Source organism: Trachinotus anak, unplaced genomic scaffold (assembly GCF_046630095.1).
Source record: "Trachinotus anak isolate AG129_WGS33_773 ecotype Australia unplaced genomic scaffold, CSIRO_AGI_Tana_v1 ptg000024l, whole genome shotgun sequence".
Taxonomy (NCBI): Eukaryota; Metazoa; Chordata; class Actinopteri; order Carangiformes; family Carangidae; genus Trachinotus; species Trachinotus anak.
In genome coordinates, this window is record NW_027273875.1 from 16,430,698 (window position 1) to 16,448,126 (window position 17,429).

Sequence of the window (17,429 nt, forward strand, 5' to 3'; positions counted from 1 at the left end):
CTGTGATGCAGGCTTGTCATCCGTGATGGTCTGGATGCCCTGCCACCGGCTGCGCGTGTCTCTGCTCTCCTTGAAGTGGTTGGTGATTTTTTTCCAGTAGTCCTGCTTTGCTTTTCTGATGCCACGGGACAGGCTGGCTCTCGCTGTTCTCAGGCCAATTCTATCCCCAGCTTTGAAGGCTTTGTCTCTGGCCCTCAGCAGCCGATGGACAGCCCCTGTCAGCCATGGCTTCTTGTTAGCCCGAGTGAGGATGTTTGTTGTGTGGGTTACATCATCTGTGCATTTGCGGATGTATGAGAAGACAGTGTCTGTGAGCTCCTCACTGTCTATGCGGTTGTTGTGTGTAGCTGCTTGCTTGAACATGTCCCAGTCTGTTGTAGCAAGGCAGTCCTTGAGAGCAGACCTTGATCCCTCCGGCCACACAGTCATCTCCTTCCGAATTGGTTTTTCCACTTTCACTCTGGGCCTATATGCTGGCATTAGCATAACAGTGAGGTGGTCCGAAAGTCCAATGTGGGGGAGGGGGGAGGCCTTGTATGCTCCTTTGAGTGAGGTGTAAACCAAGTCCAAGGTGTTATTCTCCCTTGTTGGGAAATTAACATGCTGATAGAGTTTCGGTAGAACAGTTTTAAGATCAGCATGATTAAAATCTCCCGCGACGATAGTGAGACCATCTGGGTGTGCTGTCTGTTGTTCACTGATGGCCTGATACAGTTCATAAAGTCTGCACATTTCAACTAGCAGCTGTTTTTACAATCATTTCAGTTTCTTTAATTCCTTCCATGTTCGAGGTCTGTGAGGCCTGAGGAACATGTGAAGTCCTGACTGTGTTTATAGTAGCTCATTATTGTCACCCTTCCCCCAGCTGCTGAAAAGCACCCCCACAGCATCACATGATGCTGCCACAACCATGGTTCACTGTTGGGATAGCATTGGGCAGGTGATGCGTGGTGCCCGGTTTTTATCATTAGAACAGAGAAGCTTGTTTCTCACAGTCTGAGAGTCCTTTCAGCTTTCATGTGTCTGTCACTGAGGAGAGGCTTCGTCTGGACACTCTGCCATCAAGTCCAGATCAGTGGAGAGCTGCAGTGATGTTCGTTCTTCTGGAAGTTTCTCCATCGCCACACAGGATCTCTGGATCCTTCTCCTCTGATGTCTCAGTTAGACCAGGTCCAGCTCTAGAAGAGTCCTGGTTGTTCCAGACTTCTTCCAGAAGTGTTTCGTATCCTTCCCCAGACCTGTGCCTCGACAGATTCCTGTCCCTAAGCTTCAGTTTTAATATTTAATAAATCTACAAAAGATTCTAAAATCCTGTTTTGGCTTTGTCATTGTGAGATATTGAGTGTGGATTGACAAGGGGAATAATGACTTTAGCATCAGTTTGAAAGGTTCTGAAGAATTAAGACTTTTTGGATGAACGTGTGTCTTAGAACAACAGTACCTTGGACAAGAGCAGTGTCCTGCTCGAGGGCACTTCAATAGAAGGGATGTGTGCAGGCACAAACACTGACCCTGAGTTGTATGCTTCAATGCATCAACCCCAAACTAAGAATGTTAGGATATTAACAAAACGACAAACAAATTAAAAACAAAAAAAGATTTTTTATTAACAGTTTAGAAACAACATTGTGTCTTCCATTCCTGGCTTGGTTTGTATTTTTCAGTTCCACTTTCAAATAATTCAGAGTGCTGCAAACACAGAAGCACAAAACTCAGCCACACTAATCCAGAGCCCACAACCCCTCCCTGTTCTGATGGGGAAAAAAAAAAAAAATGGAGCCAACATCTCAGCAGGAATCCACACCGCGGGGCACGTCGACAACACTAACACACCACCTCTATGATGTTTAGCAGCGCGTGAGACTTGAAAACATGAGGTTTGTCACTGAAACACATTCACACACATGTCCACAGTCGTATTGGCATTAGTAGAAAAACGAATTCATGATTCATTTTGGTTCATCCAGCTGGACCAGACAACTGACACTCAGCACATTTATGGAGACACTGTTGAAATTTTCCCTATTTGGCAACTCAGTTTTATCACTAGCTCTCAGCCTGCACGGGAGAAGCTGAGCAGTCAATCACCCACATTAACGGCTACAGGATGGACCCAAGCATGTGCTTCTTCTTTGAGGTAATCGTGATTCTGTTCAGTCAGTAATCAGAAGAAAACTAAATGCTGGTGGTGAGGATGACCTTCAGGGGCTGTGTGATACTGGACATTCACCAGGAAACAACTTCCATCATCAGTGGGCAAACTTAAACATGGAAATGTCAGCGACTAATCACTTCAGGACACAGCTTCAGTGGTTGTGTTACGAAGCAGGTAGATCCACCTTCTGCACGTTTATATATGATGCACCAGCATTTCTGGTATTTTATCAGCCATCCGTCTCCACAGCTGACTTGCTTCAGCAGAATTTAGATTTGACACCTCTGATTTGCCCTGTCAGTAATTATAGTTTGACTTCCATTATTGCATCATGGTGCCCCATCAAAAGTTACAGGACAAAGTTACAGGTTCACCAGAATAAAGATTCTTTCCATTCAAACCAACTGACAAAACCGTATATATATGAGATTGGCTTCCACCTTTTCTACAGATTTCCCTACAATGTATCTGGCATAATAAATTTCCAGGGTTAGGGGTGAAAAAAACAAAACAAAACAAAACCCATGGAGATTCCTCCAGAGGACTCACGTGCACTTACTTAGTTCCCATGAAATGCGAGTAAAGGGGAAGCTACGGTGGCCCAGAGAACTCAACACACTGCAGCTTAAGAAAACACATGCAAACAGATAAAACACAAACAAATTCAGGAAGATACTCAACACAACGGCAGTGTCACCAGGGGACACTAAAGTGATGAACCCCGCTTGGACACACTTGCACTTATTATAACACATCCATGTGCACCTGTTGCTCAATGCTTTTAACTTCACAAGTCACAAAGCACTGAACAACAATAACTACATAACAGCCTGGTTCACCAGTTTTTAGTGTCCCCTGTAAACACCACTGTGTTGTATTTGTAGCACGTTTGTGTATTTGGTTGTGTTGTATTTGCAGCACGCATTACCAAATGAATGAAGATGTGTTCTGATTATTTTGTGTTTACATACGTTTTCTTAAGTTGCAGTGCGTTGGGCCCTCAGGGCCACCATAGGAGGAAGGTGTTTGGACAAATACTAACCTCACAACAACACACCATGGCTGAGGATACAGTGCAGAGGACAAAGCAGGAAGTGAAATAGTCATGGCTGACAAGTCGTTATGAATGATGAGTAGAGCACTCACCCTTGTCAAATGTCTATAGTTCTTTCAATATGGCCATGCACAGCGAACACCTCCATCTGTATCAGGATGTGAGATGGGTATTTAGTCTGGACCATGCGTCTATCACAGCTCAGACAGAGTCTTGGGCTTTATTTCTGTTAAACTGGTTCTTTCTCCATGAAGACAGAAGAGATGTGCGGCACAGGAGACAGAGGGGGAACAGGACGAGTGGTCTCCGATCCTTTTCCATTTAGCTTCCAGCAGTCAAACAAACGGGGCACAAAACAAAATAAAATCAAACAAAAAGAGACAGAATAAGGAAATCCAAATGGAAAAAGGAAAAAAAAAAAAAAGAGCGAGAAGGAACTTGAACATTTATACACTGTCAATAAATATAGTGATTTTTTTCCCCAGTTCCAGCTGTTATAATTCATCCTCTATGTGGTTTTCATGTTGGGCCTTCTCCACTGGTCCTGAAAATGAGGACAGAGACGGAGAAAATGACAAGTGAACGTATGTGACATAACATCAGCTCTGTTCATTAGGACAGAAAAGCACACACACTCTCCAGTCCTCCAACCACTGATTCAACTGATCCAACAAGACAAGATGAGACTGCATCTGTGTGACGCTTCAAAGTGTCTTCAGAAGCTGGATGTAGGAGGGAAGGATCAGACCTGGTTTGTCACCTCATCATGTTCAAGTACTCGCATCATGTCACACAGCAAGCAGCAGACTTTTGCCTTTTTAAACCACTTTATGTCATAACTTGTCAAAATGTAAAACAAATGCTCCTTTGGATGAGACAAGAATGTAATACAACCTTTTAATAAATGTCATCACAGAAACACACCATCACACTCTGGCTTTTCAGTTTCATGATATTTTGGTTTGTGTTAACATGTTGTCATCCAGACGTGATCAAATGTCACGTTCCAATAAGACTACAAACTAGAGCTGAAAAACAATCATACTGCAACTGTGACATATGATTTCGATAATATTTGATTAACTGTTCAGCTCTACTAAACACTATAACTTGAAGTATTTAACTTTAAGTATTACACTTTCATGTTCCTTATTTGAGAAAAAACATTTCATGTGCACATATCCAGAGCTGCTGTACAAATCAACTCAGTTTATTTATTTTGTAGTTTAGTGTTGATCTGGGCCACATTTAATATGTCCCTATTATTTTGTCAACCCCTAAAGTTCTCCAGCATCATCAGCAACTGGTTTGGCAGACCGACCTGTGGTTGTCGTTTCCTCTGTGGGCTGTGATTGGCTGTCTGAGTCTATGTGTACGGAGCTCTCCTCGGTGGGCGGGGCTTCGCCCTGCTGCACCTCCTCTGGGGTTTCTGTGTTTAAATGAAAAGTGACAGTGACATGTTATTTTGAGCCTGATTCTGTTCTCACGCTCACAGAGGAGTAGTTAATAAAACCCACCACTCTTTGTGTCTGTGCTCTCCTCTGTGGGAGGGATGACTTTCTCCTCGGCTGTGCTGTTGGCCTTGCTGCTTTTATCTGAGCTGGTGCTGTTCTTGGCTTTGGCTTTAGCCTTCGGCTTGGCAAACTTGGCCTTGTTGAGCAGGTAGTTGACCTCTCGGTCCAGCAGAGTCAGCTTGGCCTCGATGTCTTTGGACAGTAGGATCGGCCGCTCTTTGGGAGAGCGTTTCTCCTGCTCTGCCACCGTCTCGTTCTTCCACGTCTGGAGCAGACAGAGATTTGACACGTGAAAATCAGTTTACTTGATACAAGTAGAACTACAGTCTCATGACGTGACAGTGATGTCAGAGGAAATACACCACTGTGTTGCATTCTACAAAATGTAGGATATAGCATTTTTGGAATTTGACTCTGAAAGTCAGGAGGTTTCATCCTCTGCTGCTTTAATTTCTATTTTCAATCTGTCTGTGAGCTGCGAGCCTGAGGACATAATAACCTTCAGCAACCTACCGTTGTTTCATTGATGACTTTTTCCAGCGTATTCAGCTCAACCTCGGTGAAGATCTGGTCGTCCTCTGGAATCAGTTTGGCGCTCCTGTAAAAGAAACACAACTATTACACTACGTCTTCTTCAGCTGCCTCAAGTTTAAACCAGGTTTTGTGAGAACCGTCTGTCTGAGAACTGAAACTGTCCTTACAGCTGAGCTCACCTGAGAAAGAAGCTGGAGGTGTTGAGCATGCTGTCCAGAGCAGCCAGGCGGTCTGGCCACTTGCGTCGCTCATCCACTCTGAAAAACATGTCCTTACACAAGCTCTTCAGCTGAGACAGCTTCTCTCTCAGCTGCTTGGTGGTGGCCGTGTAACCGTCCTCGTCCATCCACTCTGACACCTCCTTCAGCTTGGCAGAAATCTGCTCCTTCTCCTCCTCGGACACCACCAGCTGGTAATCGTCCTGGTACAGCTTGTCCTGGAGAGATCATATTGTGGAGTAAAGGTCTGTGTGTTTTCGGGAGGAGGCTCCACCTCCCTGATTGTGGCTTTTACATCATGTTTTCTCTTGTGTCCATCTTTCTGATTACACTGGCTGCACCTTTACGTTAAACTGTATTCCATCTAAGCCTCAATGGCAACTTTACAGTTCCTTGTTTAAAAACAAGGCCTGATAAAACAGTTTGTGTTGCTCACCTGTGTCTCGAAGATAAAAGCTTCCAGGCTGTTAAGTGTCTTCTCCCTCTCCTGTTTGGCCAGGTCTCTGTCTGTCAAATCCTGCAGCCTGAAAAGACACAGACACTGGTTTTAGCCGAGACAACTGAGAATCAAAAAACAACAAAAGAGAAAAGAAAATTGCTGCTTTACTTCTTCTGAGAGGAAGTGACATCATCCGGAGCGGGATCAGAGATGTCGTTGATGACGAGTTCCACTGTGATGTCTTCTGAGATCTTGGTCTTCTTCTGAGGTTTTGCCTTCTTCTCAACATCCTTCTCTGCCTCCGAGGGTCCAGGTTTCTCTTCGTCCTTCTCCTCCTTCACCAGCAGGGACATGGTTACTTTCAACATCAAGTCTCCTTATCAATTTAAAACCACTCTACAGTGGACAGTCTGAGTGAGCTGTGTTACTCAGAGATTACGTGTGACAGATTTTACCTTGGCATCAGTCTTGCTGCCTGCCTCCTCTGTCTTCTCCTGGCTCTTCTCTTCACCTGCACTCTTCTCTGAATCGTCCTGCTTCTCCTTGGCCGCCTCGTCCTTCTGGGGCTCGTCCTTCTCGTCCTTCCCTGACTCTGGAGGCACTTCCTCCTCGTCCTGGACACGACAAATCAGTAAACAACGTTAGCTACGATCTCAGGCCATGTGTGAGCGATGCCACCAACAGTTACAGAACAGCCATGATGTGGAGACAAAGCAATTCATCCTAAATGTAAAATCTAGAGTTCATGCGGGCTCTACTGTTGTGTTGTGGATACAGCTGCAGTTACCTGGACAGGTTCGGTTACATTTGGAGCAGGTTCTGAGGATCCGCCTCCAAACAAGGTGGAAATTGTGTTACCCAATTCTGAAAGACAGCAAAGTGTTGGCTCAGTTACGTAATGATGAGTCAAATATACAGTAACACAGATGACAAGATAATGAGCCTCCCACATGTTTTAACCCACCAGTCTGAGGTGTGTACAGGTATGCAGATGTGTATAGACGTGTATAGAGGTGTCTACAGGTGTGTATAGATGTGTGTAGTATTTCAGTTTTAATATAATGGAGGTAATGGCACCGTGTGTAATGACACACAGTCTGGTTTCTGAAATCAGAGGCTGCAGATTTATCATCAGTGTCCTGCTGCCTTCAGACAGATGCTAGGCTTTCACTTTCACTCAGCTGTGACCAACAGACACTATAAAACATCAGTGCAGGAAGCTGTACTGACATCCCTTATTTAACCACGTTTCCAATGCACACACATTATTTTTTATACTGATTTAAAAACACATTTACGGGTTTTCAGTTTAATAATAATTGTTAATATAATAATGAAATAATTGCTCGAAGTATTTACTTTGCTCTTGGTAACAGTTTGACTTTGTGCCAGATCGGACGTTTCAGAGCCACGACTAAGATTTAGTTTCCATCAAAACACCAAAAGCTCTCTTTGCACTGTCTCATTTAAAGGAGATAGTTGAAAGTTTTCTCTGGTGCTGAACATGTTTTCTTGCCGGGAGCGGGTGGTGGTGATGGTCATGTGACAAGAGCTTCAGCCATCGTTACAAGACAAAAGGTTGTAATACGCCCTCTGTTCTTCAGAACAGACTGGGGGTTACAGTGTGTCACTATCAGAAAGTGATGAGATGGACCAGGCTAGCTGGTTAGCATGCTAACTTCGGTGGGAGAGAAGTTGTGATAGAGACAAGAGTTAACATTGGAGTTGTTCTCCACCTCTGTGGACAACTCTTGTAAAGGAATAAAGTTTGATGCTGAATCCAACACGTTTCTTCTGACTGGTGAGTAAAACAGCTGCTAATGCTAACGTTAGCTATACAGCAATAGCAAAATTTGCAAATAGCTCCTTTAGTGAACTGAGTGTCGGGAACCAAAGTACCACACAGAATGACAAAGCAAATTCAAGTACGGATAAAAAAAATTTTAAAAAACACGGTTGCCTCCACAACAACAAAGAGCCTGAGGTGCCACTCCTCCACCACCGCCCAGAGATTTCAGGCTGAGGTTACACACATGTGGTTGCAAAACCTACTGGTTAATGTTGACTCCTCTTCTTTCTCCTCCACTATCGTTTCAAAGACAGACTCCACCTGAGAATGGAAATGACAACAATGAAGGATTACATTTGATTCTGTGATTATTCAACTAATTCAATAAAACAAGAAGCAGTTGATTTGAATTGTACCCAATGGAAGTTGATGCATAAATACTCAGATATTTGCTTTTCACTGTAATTAATCTCCTTTGAGTAAAGCCCTTGGAGTCAGTTATTTTTGGCTTCGGTTCAATAAGCTTCACTGATCTCCATGGCAACAGGAGAGACACAGTCCAAGTACGTAACAGAGAGCAGTTTAACCCATTATCCTGACAGTGTCTTTCCTGTAATAGCCTTGGCAGGTGACATTAAACAGATGAGACACAGAGCAGTTAGAGCTGTTTCTACTGGTTTGACTGGGAGACTGTTCATCACTGACCCGGTCCAGCAGGAGCACTCCACTTTCATCCATGTTGAAATGGGCTTTGATGCCTTTTGACTCTGCGTCTGTGTGTTTCTGAAAGCTGCTGCCCACTCCTGACAGTTTGACTGTGGTCAGGTTAAGAGAGCCGAACACGCTGCAACAGGGACAGGAGAGAGCAGGTCTGACATTCAAATCCATGTAAATCATGAGGGAATGTGGGTCAAAGCAACAACTGAGTCCAGTCATCGTCCTAATATAAATTTTCTACATTTTCTCTTTTTTTATAGAAATGTCATGAAGAGCAGCAGCTGTCCAACCTGAGATCGTCCTGGCTCAGGAAGCTGAGGTCGCCGTAGTTGATGTAGAAAGCAAAATCGTCGTTGTAGCGGTTGAATGTGATGACCTTGCGCTGGGGGTAGGGCGCCATCCTCTGGAACAGGATACGCTTGTTGTGTTTCACAGTTTTGACCCCGTCCTCCTCCGTCTCTCGGGTGAACTCCACCTGATGGAATAAATTACATGAACATTGCAGGAGTTCAGCATATATTTTTACATCAACAGTGAACAATGAGTTTGATTTTAGTCCTGCTTAAAACACAACGGTATACACATGAGAGACACTGATATAAAATGACTGCGTTTCAGACACATCACCTCCACAGCTGAGTGTTGTTAAAATACAGCTGTCAGGGATAATATAGTTCATCTATGAGCAAAGCCAAAACTTTCACCAGTGGTTTCTGAAGGGATGTCATTTAAATTCATCTCCAGCAGCATGAATCAGCAGCCACGACCTGCACTGACCTGAATGGGGAAGACAGCTGCATCTCGGACCAGGAAGGGTTTGACCTTAAAGGCCTTGCTGAGGGCAGCAGCCTGGTACACAGCGCCCATGGCTGCTGCCTCATCTGCATTGATGTTCTTCCCCAGCTCCTCTCTGCAGGGAAAAACACACAATCACAGCTGTACACCTGCAGAGGTACAACTCAGTTCTCTCTAATAATGGAAATCAAAGTTCAAGCTATGGCAGGATGCAATTCTTTATTTACAGCTTTGAAAGTGAAAGTTATTCAAATCAGAGCAGCAACTCTGTGGTTGACACTTACTTCCCCACAGCTTTGAGCAGCACTTCCTGGACTTTGGGGACGCGGGTGGAGCCACCTACTAAAATCACCTGCTCTACTTCATCCTGTTGGCACAAATATCAGATTCACAGCAGTGATGCAGACGTCCATTAACTGACACTAATAAAACTGACTCTGGCCGGCAGCAACACATCATCAGTCTACACCTTTTAATGGCATCTGACCTCATCAAGTTGTTTGTCTTTTTGAGCAATGTTTCACTTCAGAGTGGGTGTAGCATGTGTTCAGATGACGGGTGTATTCGTATTCAAAGAAACAGGTCATCAACAAACCAGTTTTTTCTATTAATCCCCATTGGTTTACCATCATTTCATATATCATAATTTTGTCATATTTTAAATTTTTCTATGTATTTTTTCATGACCATTCTTTTTAATTAAGCAAAGAAAAAGTCCTTAACAACAGCAACATATAAGAATAAAGGCCCAATAAGCAAAATCTCAATAACAGATTAAATAATATTACAAATGAAGTAATCAGCAGCATATTACATCAAGACTCTAACTGGTCCTATTTCCTCACTTCTGTCTTTAAAGCTTCTAAGAAATTCCCTTAAATGCGTTTCCCTTATTGTTCCCATGATGTTTGAGTTGCACTGTGCAGAACGATGTATCTGCAGTTTGACAGTAGACATAGACAGTAGAAGGGGAGGGGGTCAGTTTTACACCTGGCTGTATCTGCAGAATTTATGATATCATTACTCTTTTGAAATCCACTAACTCTGCATATTTTGTAAACTCTGGATTTTTCAATGAGGGAGAAGGGGGAGAGATAATTTAAATCTTTTTTTTGATAGTTCAAGTTGCTAATTTTGTTTCAAGCAACAACATGTATATGCCTATAGTCTACCATTTCCTCTTCTTGTCTGATCTATTTCCTGTGTCTGCAGCTACAAGCAGCCAAATCTGCCCACAGGGATCATTAAAGTTTCATCTTCTCCTGTCATGTGAGACGACTGAGCTGCACCAGATCACAGAAAACTGACCAGCTTCATCTCTGCAGCAGAGAGGGCGTCCTGCACCGGGCGTGGAACTCTTTCAAAGAGATCAGCACACAGCTCTTCAAACTCAGTCCTGGTCACCTTAGCTTTGAAGTCAATGTCATCCATCAAACCTTCCACCTGCAAAAAACATTTGTTCTTTCACTGTAATGGTACTGATAACCACAACTCAGTGAACCACAAGTTAGGATCACTGATTGATTGACGTAATTTCATTTCTGGGCTTTAAAACTGAATTTAAGATTTAAAATGTTGACAGTTTTTTTTTTTATAATTAAGTGAATCAAGGAGCTGCAGATGGTTCTGACACACAACATGACTGTGAGGTGCACAACCAGCAGGAAGAACTGAGGGCTCAGGGGTTGCATCACTGCACTCACCTGGGCCATGAATTCCACATTTGCACTGAGCACCGTCTTGAGCCTCTGAGCCTCTTTGAGGAGTTTGGCCATGGCCCGGTGGTTCTCCCTCACATCCTTCTTGCTCTTCTTCTGCTCGTTGAACAGTTTGGCCAGGTGGTCCCGGAGACGCAGGTCCATCTCAAAGCCCCCCAACCCACGGTCAAAACTAGAGCCAGAACAAGAGAAGCACATCTTAGTCTGCATGGACGCTTAGGAAGTTTTTCTGAAGAGTGAATGACCATTTTAAAACATGGTTCCGTTTTTTATTTATTTATTTTTTAAATCAGGTGACAATCAAGAGCAGGCGGCATTTTTCTGGCTCTTCTATTCAAAGACACTTCAGGGTAAACACACCCACATGAAGCATCTCTAATCCTTTTATCTGTAGATATAAAGAGCTTTAATGGCTCAGGCAGGATGAAACATTATAGCCCCCACCCATCAAGAAAAAGAAATAAAGAAGCCAAACAGAACCTGGTGAGCTGCAGGGACTACATTAACACACCAGCTCCTGCTGCATGTTGGCTGGACCCAAAATTAAGACATGCACAATGTCCGTACCAAACAATTCATAAAAAATACATCAGCCAACGCAAAGTTGTTTGTTTGGCTGTTGGGGCCTGTGTTTACAGTGATTTTTGGGCTTTACTCACGTTTTCTGAAATCAAAAAGCTGGATAACTTGTCACTGGTTCAGTTCAGAGGATCAGATCAAAATGTGTTAGTTACACCTGCCTGACCAATGACCATGTGTAAAATTCAGGTTGTGTGAGTGCTTTTTTTTTTAAGCAATGAAAAAAAACTGGCACATTGCACAATTAAACCAAACTGGCACAGTCAAGACAACAAAGCAAAATGAGACTGGTCTACAGTACAGACACAGCTCTAACTAACACGCTGAGAGACGAGGAAGGCTTCTTCTGTCAGCCTACTGACTTCACATCAGCTGAAGATTGATAGGTCGACATGTCGTGTGTGTGTGTGTGTGTGTGTGTGTGTGTGTGTGTGTGTGTGTGTTCTGTGAATAAGTCTTCCTGTTGTGAGTTTCAGACAGGATGAGGAGTCGTCTTATGATTTATGATCCATGACTGCTGATCAGAGAATCTCTTAAGACTTAATGATACAATATTGAACTTTTAAAAAATATGCTCTGAAACATATGTTAATGTGGGGGGTGCTGTCAGATGTTTCTGTGAGTCACTCAACAGCCTCTCAGCTGCAGACATTCCCTCTCAAAGTTTGTGACTCGCCCTTTTAACCAATCAGAGAAGGCCAAAGTCAGGAGGGGGAAACTAATGGCTGTCAATCAATGTGAACCCAGACATCATGACCATAGGTGAGGGTTGGAATGAAGATCGACTGAGGCCGTAGCCCTTCTCACCGCTCAGTACCCCATCTGCTGCTTCTTGAGACCCCTAGGCCAACCAGCGCCTAAAGGCCTCCTCCTTCAGTTTGACAGCCTCTCTCACCGCTGGTGTCCACCAGCAGGTTCTTAGATTGCTGCCTCAGCAGGCACAGACAACCTTGCGGCCACAGCTGCCAACTGCCGCTTCTGCAATCGAGGCTTTGAACATGGCCCACTCAGACTCCATGTCGCTAACCTCCCCCTGGGATGCAGCCTTCTCCACCATCTGACCAGGTGGTGATCAGTTGACAGTTCTGCCCCTCTCTTTACCTGAGTGTCCAAAACACACGGCCACAGATCTGATGATATGACCAAAAAGTCGATCATTGATCTTTGGCCTAAGGTGCTCTGGCACCCAGTACGCTTATGAGCTACCTTATGTTCAAACGCAGTGTTTGTTATGGCCAAACTATGACTAACACAAAAGTCCAATAACAAAGCACCACTTGTATCCAGATCAGGGAGGCTGTTCCTCCCAATCACACCCCCTCCAGGTTTCGCAATTTTTGCCCACATGGGTGTTGAAGTCCCCCAAAATAACCCTTTCCAGGACACTCCCCAGAGGCTCCAAGAAGGCCTGATACTCTGAGCTGCTGCAAGAGTCAGAGCCTTCCCCTCAGCAACTCTCAGTCGCGGAGAGGCCACCCTGTCTTTAACCAAGTTTAATTAAGTTTCACATGGTTACTAAATTATTTCACAGTTTATTAGTTCATGTATATATTTTACACTATTTATTCATATTTTCATCAACTTAATATTGAACTCTTTGGAACTCCATATACACAACCAATGTGCCACATCTTTTCTCTTCACATCAGCTTTGACATATTTCTGGAGACAGTCCTGACAGTGAGAGGCTGCTCGCTCTGTACCACCAGACAGAACAAACACTCACCCGACACCTCGGATCTGTAACTGGGGCTGGGTGCCAGACTCCTTGGTTTTGACTGTCTGGTAAGTGACGATGGTTGCCGTGGTGCTGCCCGAGCCCATATCATAAAACATCACATTCTGAAAGAGAACAGGTTCAGACATTTAGCAATTGTGCAGTCACTTGTAGTCAGTTAAGTTTGTTGTCTTACAGCTCTGAACATGAAGCGTTAAATATCAGCCTCTTATAAGTCACTCTAGTACCAGTTTTTTTCTTAATTGAAACATACAATCATTTACTAATCTATATTTTTGTTATTGTCAACAAATCCCTTGAAAAGACCAAAACCAAAAATATGTTCATCTGCCTCTCAACACTCCGTGACTTCCCTGTCTGAGCTCCAAGCCCACTGGTTCCTACTAAGGTGTAAATCTTTAAAAAGGCCTCATGTATATTTTTAAAAATCTTTTTTTTTTTTAAAAAAACAGCTCAGTATTTTCCCACAACAGCTGGTCACTGTTGTTTTTATCACATGTTACTCAAACAGGAGGAAACAGTGCATTTGTTCAGGGACTATTTTCAGCAGTGGATTAATACACATTTGGTGCTGAGTTGAATATTTAGGGCAGCATGACGGTTTATGTGGGACTGAATCAAAATATACTACAGCGTGTGTTGGTGTTGATGATGGACCAACAGCGTGGCTCACTGATGTGATTTTAACAGTTTGTGAGAACAGTGCAGCTCTGAGGCTCAGATGAAGAAGATACACTGCATCAGCCTCTGGATACAAACACAGTACTTATTGTAGGATACATTCACTGTTAGCTTGGGTCTGCACATGGGATTTGTTGACCATAGAATATCACCAGATTGATTGTATGTGTATTTAGGAGTAATGCTGAATGTGCACCTTAGCTGTGTTGTCAATATCTTTCCTCCTGAAGACCCCATAGTTCAAGGCCACAGCCGTGTTGTCATTGATGAGCTGAAGGACCTTCAGACCTGCCATCTGTGCAGCCTGCAGGACTGCCCTGCGCTCTGCCTGGTTGAAAAAGGCTGGGACGGTGATCACTGCATCTTTGATTGTTTGTTCTGAGAGTTGGACAGATTAGGATGACAAAAAAATTATATGCCTGACATAACAAAAAATGTCACACATCATCAAAATGCATCTTTTTTTCTCAAGCTAACTGACCTGCAAAGTCCTGAGCCAGACCACGAGAATAATTGAGCATCATCCCAAGGAGCTCCTCAGGTGTGTACTGCATCTCTCTGGAAGCAAAAGGCAGAAGGCCAGGTTAGGACCTATGGAGAGACTAAATAATGAACAAACCTCCACTGTGACTTGTGATGTCAGGGGAATAACATGAAAACTATTTAAAACTCAAAGTAATAAACCAACAGACAAAACATTTCATGTATGCATTTAATGTGCAATGGGAAATTAAAATGTGAAGGGGGAACAAATAGAAAGACTCACTCTGAGTTTTTAAAGTAGACTGTGCCTCTCACTGGGTCCTCCAGCAGCTGGTGCTCAGGAAATCTTTTCTGGTAGAGTGCCACCTGGAGGTTATTATGCTTTTTGCCTAGGATGCTTTGGAGGTGCCTATAAACAGTTTTGGGGTTCTTCACAGACTGAAATGTAGACACAATATGTGACCGTTAATAGCATACAAGGACAAGATCTGTATTATTTTGAGGTGCTTTGACTGTGACAATGATCGTTCATCACATTAAGCTGATTTTCTAGCAAATGCCATTTAGTAAATTTAAGAAGAAGAAAAAGTCGTCATACCACTCCTAATGCACTGTCTCCAAAAAGTCTTTCATTTTCTTTGAGACATACAACTGTGGGCGTTTTCCTCCTCGACTCCCTGAAGAAAAAGACGACAGACATCACATTCAGCTCTGAAATGTAATTTCACACTATATTAATTTGGCCATTTCCTTTGGTTACACTTCCTCTAACATCCAAACCAGGTGTGTACACTCATTGCGCTGTGGTGAAGACAAACACTCAGTTACACTCACTTGTTGAGAACAATCTCCATCGGCACGCCAGGTTTCACTATCGCCATTTTCATCCACTCACTGCCCAGGTCGACGGACATGACAGCGACAGTCACTGCAAGTACAACAGAGAGGCAGCCTATTTATCTAAACACTGATAAATACAAGCTGTATGTATTCATCAGTATGGCACTGCTCACTGCTCATGTTAGTGATGTGTCTGTGTAAGTAGCTGGATCACATTACCTGTGTGAGAAGGCAACATTGCCAGAACAAGGCAGAAAAGAGCAGCCAGCACCAGCTTCCTCCCCCCCATGGTGAGCTAGAGAGATGAACAAATGAAATCAAACATTAAGTAAAATTACATCATCAACTGAATTCATGTTCACACACTTGACCTAAACTTTGACATTTCTTTTACAGGACCTTTACCACACACCCCTACCAGTGCCAGTCACTTCTTTTTAAATCTATATTTAACCTTTGTCCATGCACCTGCACTGCTGCTTTTGTGTGGCAGGTGCAACCTGAAAAGTCAAACCTGCTCTGTTCGGTTCTAAAGCCAAGCTTGATCTCGTCACAGGGTTCACCACCACTACAAGTTAGGACAGTTGCATCATACTCAGTCCTCTGATTATGTGCAGTTACCGTTTATGTCTCCTCATGGTTCTTTGGTGCTAATGAGGCTGTGGTGAACTTACAGCGGGTCAGAGTGCCACTGGCAGGTATTGCCATGGCCTTTATCCAGTGATATACCAAGCATCTGATGCACCTGATCCCACCCACACAGGTGTGCTCAGATCCAAACACGTGGCATTAATACCATTGTCAAGATTAGATGTCGCTAAAGCTGTAAAATCTACAGGGCACCACTTTGCACTTCAAGGAAAGTAGATGTTTTGTTGTTTGTTTGTTTTTTTTAAAAACATAATGAAGATGCAACAGTGCAAACTGGAGCCAGAGCTGAACATTCAGACTGAGTACATCAGAAAACAACACTGTTTGTGTTTCACGTTGAGGGAGAGAAGAGCAAACAATCGGCATAGAAACTTCTAGCCCCCGGTGAGGCAGTGACGCATGAATGCAAAATGGATGCACAACTCAAACCCACCTGATTAAAAAAGCATAAGTCCTTCAGCTTCTGGAAATCACTTGGACGAACTGGTCAACGGGTAAGTTGCTGGTATGTCATTAGGTAGCTATGTCAGATACAACAATTGGTGCTTAGCGGTGCACCGTTTAGCAGTGCCCATTCAATTCAGAGACAACTGGACAATGTGTACCATCTGTGGAGCTTTCCAAATAACAAGCTAGCTCTGTTACACTGGAAGAAACAGCACTGAAATAAGTTGACACATACTGTTAGCTAGCTCACTGTCAGACAACCATCAATGAGAAAGCATGACTGACACTATGCTGTGGCATGGACTTACCTTTCCTCGGGCGGCACAGATCAGAGTGTGAAGGGGCTACCAGCAGCCTGAGCGGCTTCTCAGATCAGTTTTCCTGGTTTTGTCTTGATTCAGAGCCCCTTTGTTGTCACGCTTGGTAGTTTTTTAGTTCCCCTTATCACCGGCTTGCTCTCAGCGGTCGGGCCCGGAACGCGGCGTCATCTCATTGGATCCACAGAAGCCGCTGCTGGGAGGAAAACTGGCGTCAAGCTAACTACAACCAAACATACTACATCCGGTTAGCATTTAAGAACAAAACAACACCGTGGACTAACAGACACCGACCTTAACAGTTGTAAATGACTAGAGATCAAATTATAAATCAAGATCAGGCGTAAATAGGGATCGTAGTAACGATCTAGTGTATTTGTAAATCACAGATTGCTGTGAATGACATTCTCAAATTAAAATTGTATAACCTTACTGGGACCCAAAATATACACGGCACTGTCTTGTATATACATGTACATGTCTGCTGTCTTGGTTGAAAAAAATTGTCATCTCAGATTACAGCGGAAACATTATTAAAAGATAAATGGTCGATTTCTTGTACCAGCAGGCAATTTATGTGCTCTTATTTTGAAAGGAAGCTCCCTGTGTTTCCGATAATTAACTCCTGCTGTCTTCACGACTTGTGCAACAACCAGCGATGACCCTCCAATCCAGAGCCCGCCCACCTCGCTCCACGCACTGATCCGTGATTGGTCCACGTGAGGTGAGTGGCGTCGGAAAACGATTTCTGGCTACATCC

The 17,429-nt window shown here is 43.6% G+C and overlaps 1 protein-coding gene across 1 annotated transcript; it reads right to left on the reverse strand.

Annotated features, from left to right (window-relative positions):
• Positions 1 to 1,582: 1,582 nt before the first annotated feature.
• Positions 1,583 to 16,846, reverse strand: hyou1 (hypoxia up-regulated 1). Its single transcript, XM_071460651.1, has 24 exons — positions 16,661 to 16,846; positions 15,474 to 15,549; positions 15,249 to 15,342; positions 15,013 to 15,091; positions 14,698 to 14,852; positions 14,413 to 14,489; positions 14,128 to 14,309; positions 13,239 to 13,354; positions 10,919 to 11,105; positions 10,524 to 10,658; positions 9,500 to 9,582; positions 9,198 to 9,330; positions 8,711 to 8,895; positions 8,409 to 8,547; positions 7,967 to 8,024; positions 6,702 to 6,778; positions 6,370 to 6,528; positions 6,083 to 6,249; positions 5,912 to 5,999; positions 5,437 to 5,693; positions 5,237 to 5,321; positions 4,727 to 4,988; positions 4,531 to 4,638; positions 1,583 to 3,753 (listed from the first exon to the last, which is right to left on the reverse strand). Exons 2-24 carry the CDS (start codon positions 15,541 to 15,543, stop codon positions 3,704 to 3,706), a joined length of 2,946 nt encoding a protein of 981 aa, XP_071316752.1. The 5' UTR covers positions 15,544 to 15,549; positions 16,661 to 16,846; the 3' UTR covers positions 1,583 to 3,703.
• Positions 16,847 to 17,429: the final 583 nt, after the last annotated feature.